The following is a 12,668-nucleotide window of genomic DNA, read 5'->3' on the forward strand; positions in this document are numbered from 1 at the left end:
GCAGGGCGGCTCAGGGCCGGGAGCTCCCGCGGGCACGGAGCGGGGGAAGGGTGGTGGCCGCCGCCGCATTTGTTCCCTCTCTGGGGGTGGAAGAGCGAGCCTCGACTCCCCGGGACACCGGGCTGTCGGTAGGGATACGGCTCTCTCTCAGCAGACGCTACCGCTTCCCGGAGAGTCGGGCACTGGGCCGACCCGCAGCGGAGAAAAGCCGAGGATGGACCGCGACGGGCCGGACGCTGCTCGGCGGGAGGCAGAGGTGGAGCGCGGGCGTTACTTGGCGCGGCGGGCGGTGGCCCAGGAGCAGCTGGCGCAGTGAGTCCGGCGACGTGCAGAGGGGAGCGCGGCTGGGTTAAGCATCTCCCCGTAACCAGCTCCGTGCTGCCGGGGACCGCCTGCACCGCCCGCGGCGGGGGGGACACAGCACAGGCGGCGAGTGCTTTGGCGCCAACGCGGCTGAGGCGACCCTGCACCAGCCGAGGCGGGAGCGGGTGACTCATTGCTCGTAAACCATTGTTTGATTCAGCATCGCTCCCTCGTCAGGCTGAAAACTCGTCACTTCTCGTCACCCCCTTGTTCCTCCGTAACTCCGTTTTCCAGCTTCACAAACGTCTCTTGCTTTCAGGGGCAGGCCTAGTCAGTTAAAAGAGACTGTCTAGATTCTGGCAATGAGAACAAGCGGCTTGTTTCTCTAAGGCAAAATTCCTTACTGCCGGTGCCCCCTGCCCAGAATCACTCACAGATCCTACTAGCACGGCTGATGACCATGGCCACGCCTTGCACAGTGCTGTGGCACTGCTTGGAAGTCAGCTAGCTGACAATGGCCCAGCTTGTGACAGTGAGTAGGCTGACAATTAAACCGGGCTAACCAAATTATATCTAATATTTGAGTCGCTATGCACGTCATACTTGTTTTTGCTAGTATAGGCTTAACCAACTCCCTTGCACTAGACCCGAGCTTTAGCCAAAGGACTTGCACCTGCCTTTGAAAAAAACATGGTTCTATTTTTAATCTCTGACATTCTACTTTCACTACAAAATATTAAGGCTTACTGTTAAACATACCTGTAGCTGTGCAGAATCCACACCTGTTCATTACTTTGTGCAGTCCCTAGCACATTTATTCAACTTTTTCCCAATTCAGAATAAAGGAGCGCAAACATCAGGCAGATCTGGCCAAGCTAGAAGACAGAAGAGAAGGGGAACAAATACAGTTATCAAACCAATTGTACCAACTGGAAATTCAGAAAGACAGAGAAAAGGAAGAGAAAGAAAAAGTTGAACGCCGGAGACAGCATCACGTAAGTAACAGGAAGTCAGAGTTTAAAATGCTTGTTTCACCTTGGCTGCCTGAAGTGAAGCTGTTGCATTTGGCCCACAAATAAATGGGCCTCCTGGCAAGAGGAGGTTTGCTTACAGCTTCAGTAGCAGTGGATCATATGCCTACCCTGCCAGCCGCAAGCCATGTCTTTCCTCTGTGCCTTTGAGAAAGGCCTCTTGGAAGTTGTATTATGGCACCTAAGTATCGACTTGTCTAAAATGGAAAAAGTCTGCTATAGATATCAAGGAGATTGTCCTTGACTTGAGAACTGAATTTAGGTTCCATGTACCCATTCTTTAAGGCCATTTGTTGGGAAGAGGGAATTAGTCTGAGACTGAACATAATATCTTTTCGACTTGTCTTTCCCTTTATGACTGGAGAGATTTAGAAAAATCTGTCAAGACATCCTTACCACATCCAGTATTTCCCTCCCCATGCCTGCTTGAGCAAGGAGAAGTGGAGGTACTGTGATGATTCACTGGATTGTGAGAGAGTAAGAGGAGACAACTCCCACTGAAACCCCACTTGCTCCCCCACCCCATACTCTTCTCACCCCAGTTACACAACTTTTACCTCAATTGTTCCCAACTTTTAATACACAATAAAAGCTGTATATGACTGCCAATTCTGCACTTTTAATACACAATAGAAGCTGTATATGACTGCCATTTCTTTATATGACTGTGCATTCTGCACAAATGCCTTGTGCTTTACAGTTTAGTGGTTCTACAGACTCCTACTGTTTGAGGCCTTCAGAGTCTGTGCTGTGACTGATGCACAGGATGGGAGCAGTACAGTTGGAGCCAGCGGGGAAGTAGGGGAAATAATATAACTTACAGACGCTGTGCCATGGGGCTGCAACCACACACTGATTTTACTCTTGTAGTAGTTTGTGGTAAGTAGGTCATGAGAATGCTCCTCCACCTTTGGGTTACAATTTTCTACAGCTTCACCACTGCTACAACCAAAGAACTCTTATTAGGTTAGGCCTGAAGTCTTTGCTATATTCCCCCCCCTCCCCCCAGTTTATGTTTTCAAAATCTCATTCTACATAAAGGCTGTTTTCGATGTAAACAGGATTATGTATCTGAAAAGAAAACAATTAAAGCTGAAGAGAAACAAAAAGAAGACAATGAAGATGATCGGATTGAGGCTTATATTAAAGAAAAAGAAATGATGGCTGATCTGGCAAGAGAAAAAGTTGCTGAGACTAATAGGTAGGTCTAGGGCTACACTTTTCAGCATAAAGATTCAAACTTGCAATTTTATTTTGTAACAAATGTTACTCAATTTTGTATCAGCAAAATTGAAACTTTGTGATGTAGGCAATCTTTCTGTAATTAAAACTTGAGGGAGAAGTAGAAAGTACCGGAAAAAAAAAAGACTACTAGTTCCAGTAGTAATTGGTGCTGTTGGGGGTGGGATTGCTGGCTTTGGTAGGAGCAGTGCCCCAGGTAAACTGAGCAGATATCCTGGTATTTTACAGTAGCTCATGTTCTTCTGCAGGGCAATCCAGGTGCATAAGGACAAAGCTCTTGAACAACTAACTGCGCAGATAAATGAGGCATTTAAGGTTGAAGATGATCGTCTTGCTAGAGGAGCTGCAGCAGTAGAAGATGAGTACCAAATAAAAATCAAAGAGAAAGAAGCAAAACAAAAGGCTGCCATTGAAGCTATTGCTGAACACAGAACCACCATGGTAAGAAACCTAGCCTGTTCTTAATCCTTTTTCTGTCGTATACTTGTACTTCTGAATACCTTTTGGAAACAGCATAGATTCTAGAAAAACAAGTGAGAGGCACATGCAGGTTCTCACTTAGCAGCTGCCTCTCAAATTTACCATCTGTAGTTTCAGAATGAACTTCTTAAAGAAGGTGTAAGCAGTAGATGTGATGATCCTCTCTCAAAAGTTAGAAGGCTCCAGAATTGTTGGCAATTTGTGCAGACATTTTTCCAGATTCTGCACTGCAGCTGAGGAGCCTGGCCCAGATCACATCTGGTGGCTCTGGTGCCCTGCATCAGCATGCTCCATCAGTGCTACTGACATCTTTCCTGGCCCCTCTCTCTCTCCCACTTCTCTGTTCAGTGCATATCTGCCATGGCTGCTGAAAGCCCTGGGCTTGGACACTGGCCAGCCACAATGACCGTGCTCATCAGAGTGCTGATATGGGGCTGCTTCTGCTAAAAGATATGAGTTCCAGCTTAGCAGGCTAGCTCCTTGGCTATCCTTTTTTGTGTATTTTGTAAAATACAGATGAAGATGAAAGTAGAGAAGGAGAAAGAAGAAAAAGCAGAGGGTGAGAGAGATCGTAATCAGCAGATGACAGCAGATCACACCTACCTGGAAAAAGAAAAAGACATGAAACAAAGACAACATGATGCCAGCATGGATGTACAGAAATTTCTGATCCAGCAAATGGTAAACAGAAGAGCTGTAACCTGTAAATGCCTTCAGACAGAAGCACGCTTCTAAAGCCATAGGATTAGATTTCCTGGACGGGACAGAGAAAGCAAGCTTACTGTGGGTGTGATATGCGTGTTCTGTTGTTTGCTTGTTTTTACCTGTAAGCACTGCAGGTGCTGAAGCTGGGGACCAGCTTCCTCCCAGAGCAGTGGAACAGAAGCCTCTTCCAAGGTGACTTGGCCCGTGCTGGTCAGGGAGGATGACCTGAGAGGGCTAGTAATAAGAAAGAGATCAACAATGATGGATCATATCCTGTCCTATATCATTATGTCATTTTTTCCAACCATATCATTGTTTTCCTTTTGTATCTTCTGGAAAGAGTAGCAGTCACTGAGCTATTCAGTCTACCTTTTTCATGGCGGGGTATGGCAGGGGAAAGAAGTTTAGAGGAATGATATTTGACAAGTATCAACTAACTATAAACTAGCATTACTTCAGAACTCCTGTAAGATCATCCTCTTGAGTTTTAAGGGAAAGTTAAGTTGCGAAAGAAATACTAAGCTTTGTTACTCCCTTATCTTTATCAGGCTGAAAAGCGGGCAAAAAAACAGCAGGAAAAACAAGATGACTTGGACTACGATGCTCAGAGAGAAGCTGCTTTCTGCAAGGATCGAGCATTTTGGAGATAGAGTGAGTAACTGACTCAGTGCCATTACTGGATCTAATTTTTATTCTCTCCAAGCTTCTAAGGAGGGACCAAGACCTGGGCTTCTTAACTAGCAAACTTGCAAGATTGGTGGAGTGTATACATGTGTAGTATTACAAAACAACTCAGGGGTTGGGGGGAAGGATAGTTGATAAGAGGATTCTCCATATTCCTCCTGCCAAACGTATGTGAGCCCTCAAGGTTGCTCAGGGACTGAGCATTGTGCAGGAGTGTTACAGCTTGTGTTGCCCCCTCAAAGCCCTGCCTGATGACAGAGACAAGAGCTCTCCTCCAAGCCAGCACATACCAGGAATTGTCTTGGTTAGTCCATCCTGCTGTGGCCTAGGCTGCTACTAGGTTTTTGGACAGCAGGACATGGCTGGGGGGGAGCTGACTGGCTCCCAGTACCCATGTCAGTTAGTGTGGCCCATAAGGGGCTTGTCTGTAGAGTGAGGAAGTTGCTGCTGAGAACTTTACACCCATGATGCGTGTTTTTCAGAGGTTTTGCCTAGAATAGCTCTAGCCACTGCTTGAAGCACATCTTATTTAAGTTTCATCCAAAAGGATCCAGATTGTGATCGCTCTGTAATGTGAACCAAAGCACAGTAAGTAGAAACAACCAAGAGACTTGTTTCAACAACTCAACTTGTGATCTAAACTAAAATGCTAACATTGCTGAACTATCAACTGAAAGAGACACAATTCTCTCCAATAATCTTGGAGTAATGTATTTTTTAAATTGCATATTTTAGAAAAAGAGACATGGCAATTAACTTGTGAAACTGTCTCAAAAAATTTACTTAGTTCACTAACAAAAGACTTATATCCCTTCTCTGAGCCAGTGCTCCTTTTACTACTTCAAGCTTTTTTCAGCAAGCAGAAAGAATGAAAACTTCTATTAAAGCCTTTTGATCACAGAAGCTGGAGCCTTGAGAAGCACTGACAACAGCAGACGTGGTGCTGAAACCTGCAGAGCTTGGTAACTCTCCAAAGGCACCCTCAAGTGCATATTTGCACGTGCTCACGACCATGCAATTGGTGAGTTAAATGGGTTTTAGTCTACCTCTACAGAAGCAAGAACCAAGGTGGACTGCAGCCCGATTTCCTGTTCTGCTTCAAGAAATGCCCTGTTCTGCAGATTATGTATGTCTGCATTTGAAGTCTACAGCCTGCTTCCATGGGGCTTATACTGTTTTTATTGTGAGCATCTACAGAAATATCAAAATCAACTACCAGAAAACAACTCTTCCTTTCAGTACACCTAAAACGAGTATTTTTTTTAAAGCACATTGGCTAAATACCGATTTAGTTACCCAAATTAAGCATGGAAAAAATCCAGCATGAATCATGGTATCACTTTATTCCATAGTCTGAGATGCGCATGCTTTGTGTGTCTGCTTTAAATGACAAGCTCTAGTTAGTAATCCTCTATAAAAGCTGGCAAAAAAATCTTCAAGGGTTTTAAGAACATGAAGAAATACTCCAGGTTCTAAAATTTTCAGTAACATTTAGTAACATTTCATTGTCTTTTACAGTTTTCCTACATGAAAGGCAAGAATTGGAAAGCTGCTTGCAGGAATAATACAGAAGACTAAAATCAGTTTGTTTATGGTATGTTGAAGATGACAGGAGTAGAGGAAATAGGCTGAGAGAACAGCTCCTTGTGCAAGCAAAAGGAAGCTATTCAGCAAATAGATGAGGATCAGTCCAGCAATGAAAAGACTCCTTAAAGAGCCAAACTCTTCTTAGCAGAGTCAGGTGACTGATATAACAAGCTGTGACATGGGACAACAGGCTGAGTAGTCACGAAAGCCTGCTTCAGCAGGAGGTGGTGGAATCACTACTTGTGAAGGCTTTAAAGATGTCCCATGTATGGCAGGAGGTTCGTCTAGCTGACCATCAGAGGTCCTTTTCAGCTACCATTTAAAGATGGCAACAAAATACATGGAGATCAACTGCAGCTAAGGAAAATTGCTGACCTGGAATAATCTCCTAATTGAGAGGTACCTCTGATCTTATGCCTAGCATCACTACTTGTATTAGTTAATAGTTGGAGTTGAGTCACTATCCTCAGAGGTATTTAAAAGATGCATAGATGGTGGTGGACTTCAGTGCTAGGTTAAGTTTTAATTAATAGCTAGAAAATCAGAATATTATTTGAGAAATTATTTTACTGGTAAACTTCAATTACTGTTTTTGCTCAACAAAGCACCCTGTCAGATGGTCTGCTGCTTTAGGAAGTTATAGCAGATGAGAAACATAATAGGTGTTGGCCTTTCTACAAAGCCAAGACCTTAGAAGTGCAAGACAACCCTTGGGGGGACTGAAAGAGACCTCAAAATCAAACTGCATATTTTCCAAACCTGTCACCCAACTCTGGAAGTGGAGCAGCAACTGAAGTTTAAACACACAGGACTCCAGGGTCTAAGATGATATTCTCCCAACCGTAACATAACTGGTACCTGTGGCTGTGGTACCCTTGTAAGACAGTGCTTTCATCATGGATCTAATAAAACTCCTACCTAAGAAACTAAGAGAGGAGCTTTCTAAAATGCCTCCTCTGCTAAGGGAATTTGAGTTGACTCACTGTGCAGCTCTTTACTGTTAGGTAGTGTTCCAGGCTGGAGTTGTTACTTCTGTTCAAGCTCTTTTTAACATGACAGCCTTTGCAACTGCTCGGCTCTGAGGAAGTCTGAAGAGGACACATACCTGGAAACAAAACTACCTACAAACAGAAGAGTTGGTGCTCCAAGAGCTGGGACTGCTAAGGGTGGACACTTTCATGTTCCAGTACAGACTGGCTGGGTACTCCTGAAAAACAAAGAATTTTTATTTATTTGCTTATTTTTCCCAAAGCTCACTGGTCATGTTAGAGCAAATTATTCGTTCTGTTTCAATAGGTATTTTTTTTCAGATGCCTGTTATTAACTTATACCTTTCTGGTATCTCTTGAATGGAAGAGTGCTACTGCTAGTTTGTAATCTTCCTCCTTGTTCTAGCACTGCATATTTTAGAGAAAGAAAATCTGCTACTTACAAATAGCTCTTAAAACCCCCCAAAACAGCACTAACACAAAAACAATAACCCTCATCTCTGACAGCTAAGACTAAGAGGGAGTTGAAGGCCAAAGACATGACAAGACCACATGAGATGTCGTCTTTGGAATCATTTTAAAGGAATTCCTTTCTATTTAAAATAAGCTGTGCTATAGACTTTGTTAAAGTTGAATATATGTAGTCATTCCCTTTACATTCCTGCCCTGCCACCATTACAATTTAAGCTTTTTCTAGTTTTGGTGCATCATGGTCTTTGATGGCAAGAACTAGATACCCAAGTAGATACATAAATGATTCAAACCCACCCTTTAATCTGTTAATCTCTAGAAAGCAGTCTTAAAGCATAGTCGTTCATAGCTGGTTGAGACTGTATTGCATAAACCAGCATGCCACTTTTTTTCTGTAGGCTTCCTCATCTCCAGTATATTATCCAGAGAAATGCACAATTCTGTTAGGTGATGAAAGGTTTAAACATCAGAACTGCAGGTCCAGTAAAATTCAACATTACATCTCCATTAACATAATAGTAGTTGCCCGTCTTAAATGAGTGGCAGCTGGTCTGACTCCTTTCCTATTTAAAAGGGAAAAAGTGGGAAAGGTTAGAAAGCAGCAACATGTACTGAGAGAAGCAATAGTTACTGAGCAGACCAGAGACAAGATCGAAGATGAGACCACCAATATCTGGTAAATACAGATCAAGCAACTGGTACAGTGGCATAGTGGAAAAAGGGACACGTTGGACACTCTTTGGTAAAGCTTAGTTATATATAAGACAAGTATTTCTGCATTGGTTTCAATTACAGATGATCAGAGCATATACATATAAATGTAGTTGCTAATTATACAGCAAGACTTAAACTCTGTTTCTTCTTCAGAAATACATCAGATAACTGCAGAAGTATCTACTAAGGAAGAAGAAGCTAGCCACTGCCTCCTTACAAGTTAGATGTGCCTGCAAAACCTATCAGTGCCTAACAGCTGGAGCAAGTTACAAGGCATGCTATTTGCCAAAAACCGCCTATACTCAACTTCAGCTCAACAACAAAGTGCCACAGCTTGCAACTGTATCAGTAACCGCTCTGTTTTATTATGGAACAAAGCAGTAGATTTACTTTTTAGAAGTCACAAGGTAACAACCAAAGGTAAACTATCAACTCACCTGCACTGTATTTGAGTATTGCTGGGCCTCCAGGGTTCATTCAAAGCTTATGCTTTGGCTTAAAAAAAAATTTCTTGCTGAACAAATAATAAAATTGAGTAAACTGTTTAAAAACATCTGCCTGTATCAATAAGATCAATGGTGAGAGCACCTTTTATTTGTTACAGTTTTCTATTTGTGACTTTGGAGAATGCAATGGAAGATAGTATTCCTATCTTGAGATTCAAGTTGTGGCACTGAGTCTAATCCTTTATAGGAAAGTGATGTCTGCATTAAGACTGTGGGTATCTAGCACACAAGTTTCTGAAAGGACTGTAGGGAATGGGAAAAGTACTTTGTTGCCAGTCTGCCAGTAGGTGACTTTTTGATCAAAAGTTGTTCTTTCATTCAGTTATAAACTGAATGTAAGCTGTCTTACCCCTACTTTTGAGTGCAGACCATGAACAGGGAGTTCTGTAACTAGTGAAAGCTACTGTGCTTCACACACAAGACTTATATTTATGCAAGTACAAGATCAAAGTTTGCCACTAGCAAATAAACTATCAGTACAACAATCAGTTGCATTATATGACTACATTTTTATGTATGTTACAATATATAGCGAATAGACTGTCATTTGTCATTCTGTAGTTATATAGTGAATAGACTGTCATTTGTCATTCTGTAGTAGACATTCTAATTTTATCTACAACTCAACAGTATCATCCAATTTAGCATGGAATAAAAATCTGACTATTCACATCTTCAGTAAAAATGAACAGACTGGTTTAACTGAAGAGGTAGTGCCCTGACATCAAATCACCATACTTTTGTAAAGCTGTACTGACAGCACTACCACTTTAAAAGGCTGAAGATTTGACACTCACAAGCACATTTACACACACAGGTTGCACCATATGACTCAGAAGTGAGTATTGATCTAAATACAGAAGATGCTAAGTAATACTGCAAGAAGCACACATGGCAGACATATGGAATACACTAACAAATATGCAAAAAGGCATTTATTTGAGAAGTGTTTTAATACACAAGCTGTACATTCCATATCAGCTACTTCTCCCAGCTGAGAACTGGATCTTCCCTGTCTATAAATTACAAAATGTCCAAAGACTGAGGTTTCCAAATACTCTGCTAAATATTACATGCACAATATTGCCTCTGTGATTAACCACAATTCTTTTAGCTGGTGAAGGAAACCAGTAATCAGCTAGTTCCTCTTCCAACTGAACATAAATTAATAGGCTTAACTTCTTTTCAATCCTTCCAGCCGTTCTTTTCATTAGCAGTTATGGCGAAAGCCATACACTGACTACTTTTTATATACAGTTACAGAGATATGTATAGGATATGTGAAAATGTCTATCATATGCACTAGAAGTACCTATGCAACAAAATGGAAAGCTAAAGTTTTAAGCCAGACAACTGCGGAATTCTACCAAACTCAAATTTTGCAAAATGCAAAAAGTTCACACTTCTGATATGCATTTTCTTAAATAATTTCATTAAACATTGCATTTGGGAAAGAACTATTTTCAGCAAAAGAAGGAAAGTGGAAGTAACAGTTCTTTACATTTCTATCACATTGACTCCAGAAGCATGAAGATTAATTTTGTCACTGGTATCCTCCAGGTTAAGTTCACGCACACATACACACAAAAACACCCACAAAGCAACTCTGTTGCTAAAATACTGCCTTTTCTCACAAAGCTGTCCTTTGAGTACATAGATGATTTAAAAGAGGGATCTTTGATAAAGCATAGCATGAATAACTCTAGGTTTTCTATTATAAGGAAAGTCCTAAGATCAGGGATATATATTTTTGTCAATCAGACAAGCAATCAGTCTACTAAGCCCCTACAAGGGTGTCAAAATATACTTTATTGGCTCGAAATAAATAAACATTTCCAGGAAAGGTGGCTAAAGGACTACTTTTTTTTATGTTTACATTAATATAAAATCCACTTGCCAGACTGACACTATGACAAATTAGACATTGCTAGGAGATCACTGCAAATTCTTCAGGGCATCTGACATAGACCACTGCAAGAAAAGTCTGTAGCATGGGATTTCAACCAGCAACTGAGAAGTTTTAGGTTAAAATTTTGACAACTAGATAGAACACAGGATTTTTTTCTTAAAAACTAAAGCAAAGCAACAACTGCAACACTGGCTGTCTCAAAGAATTCACAGACAGCAACGCATCTTTTACAGGCAACAGTGTCTACACAACCTTATGTTATATCCACCCACCCTCACTAAGAATTTGTGCCTCCAAGTTGATGGCAGTACCCAGAAAATCCAACACCAAACAACAGTCTCTTTCTGCTGAACTTTGGAAAGGTACTGCCAATACTAAATTCAGTATTCCATGCATACATAGGCTGTATGGTACTAGTCAAATGTCAGTATCTATTGTCAATACAAAAGAGAATGCATGTCTAATGCCTGTATATACACTTAACTGCTTACAAAGTCAGTTCCATACACCCTGCCCTCATTTCACTGAGTCTTCAGGTTCACACATTCTCTGGAGTAAGGTCAGTTCCAGGGTACTGACAGAAAAAGCTGTCCTCTCAATGTGCTATTTTCCACATCTGCAAGGAACAACCTCAAGCATTGTTTTGATTACCTCTGGTACACATACAAGTATTGCTTTTAAATATGCTTCCAGTCCAGTTCTCTAAGCCAAAAGCCAACAAGCTGTGACACAGCTGCCAAACATGACATTGAGCCACACTGCGGCTACAGCACAAGGCGGTTACTGTGAATCTGGGAACAGGAAAGCTCTGCCAAAGAGGGAAGAAACAGTTCCTGGACAGCGAGAGCAGCAGTCAGTGCTTCACAAGAGCTCACTGGTGCTTGGGATGTCCGTGGGATTGTGCTTTAGTCCCACCAAATTTTTATCAACATTGCCAATTTCCACGAAAAAGCACAAATGTGGTAAATCCTCCCTCTTACAAGGGAGGGAAACACAAGTACACTTGTTGTGTTTCAGTTTAAACAAAGTGATCAGCATTAAACCAATTCAGCACCGAGTATGGCACAGGCAAAGGAATGCACTATCAAGAGATCAAGTGTATCCCACTGTGTGCAAGTAAAAATAACCAACTTCTCACAACGTACATTAAAACCCAAGAAAACTAGCTTTGTGACACCAACTCAGGTGAATTTTAATAAACTATGAAATAATTTAGAGCTCAAATTTGTACAAATACTTTTCAGAACTGTAACAAAGCAGTCAATATGAAAGGGCATACAAGCACATCTTCTGAAATAACTATATACAACTGTAAACTATTATTGGATATAATCTCCATTTTGAGATTTTGAATTAAGGACTTTGCAACTTACTTTGTAACAATTCCTATGGATTGCCTTATTGCTGCTTTTCTCCCCTCTTCTGCAGCAGTCAATACAGTTGAAGAATTTTGCATTTGTTTGCACGCTTATATGAGCTTCAGTGGTATTGGCAAGAATATGAGTAGCGCAAATGTACTTCTTCAGCAATAGTTTACTTGTGGTTCAGCTCCATAAAAATAATGATAATACTGCAACAAAGAGCTTTTAAATGAGACTGTGAAGCACATGACATGCGTAGCACCAAATGCATCGAGGAAGTCTCTGTCCAAGGCTGCCATACAGTTCTCTTAAGCCTAATTTCCTTTTTCTTACTAAAGTCCCCCAAAACAGGACTACATCTTCTCCACAGAGTTCAGAGTGGCTTCACATGGAACAGGCCTACTATACAGGTCTTTGGGTCACTACTATAAGCGGTTTTAACTAACAGCTGTATCCTCCACCCACGTGTGGACTTGGGAAACATTTTTACACATTCTGTGTAAAACAACCACCACAATGTGAAACTCATACTAAAACACAGGAAAAAGTTGATAACCAAAGCAGCTCCACTTAAGTATTCTGCCAGAAAGTAACACTATAGTTTTCTTCCCTTGAAAAGGATGCTTATGTGGTTCACAAACCTGGATTTTATTTTGCTTTCAAAACAGAACCATTTTTCTTTTAGA

The 12,668-nt window shown here is 41.4% G+C and overlaps 1 protein-coding gene across 1 annotated transcript; it reads left to right on the forward strand.

Moving 5' to 3' along the window:
- The first annotated feature begins 178 nt into the window (after positions 1 to 178).
- LOC134156577 (DNA ligase 1-like) lies at positions 179 to 8,759 on the forward strand. The gene is made up of 7 exons (XM_062604723.1): positions 179 to 312; positions 1,142 to 1,298; positions 2,396 to 2,535; positions 2,825 to 3,017; positions 3,573 to 3,737; positions 4,310 to 4,412; positions 8,360 to 8,759. The coding sequence occupies exons 1-6, from the start codon at positions 215 to 217 to the stop codon at positions 4,409 to 4,411; spliced, it is 855 nt and encodes a 284-aa protein (XP_062460707.1). The 5' UTR covers positions 179 to 214; the 3' UTR covers position 4,412; positions 8,360 to 8,759.
- The last annotated feature ends 3,909 nt before the right edge of the window (positions 8,760 to 12,668 follow it).

The sequence above is a fragment of the Pezoporus occidentalis genome, unplaced genomic scaffold, assembly GCF_034315485.1.
Source record: "Pezoporus occidentalis ecotype Australia unplaced genomic scaffold, CSIRO_AGI_Poc_V1 ctg88, whole genome shotgun sequence".
NCBI classification, from domain to species: domain Eukaryota; kingdom Metazoa; phylum Chordata; class Aves; order Psittaciformes; family Psittacidae; genus Pezoporus; species Pezoporus occidentalis.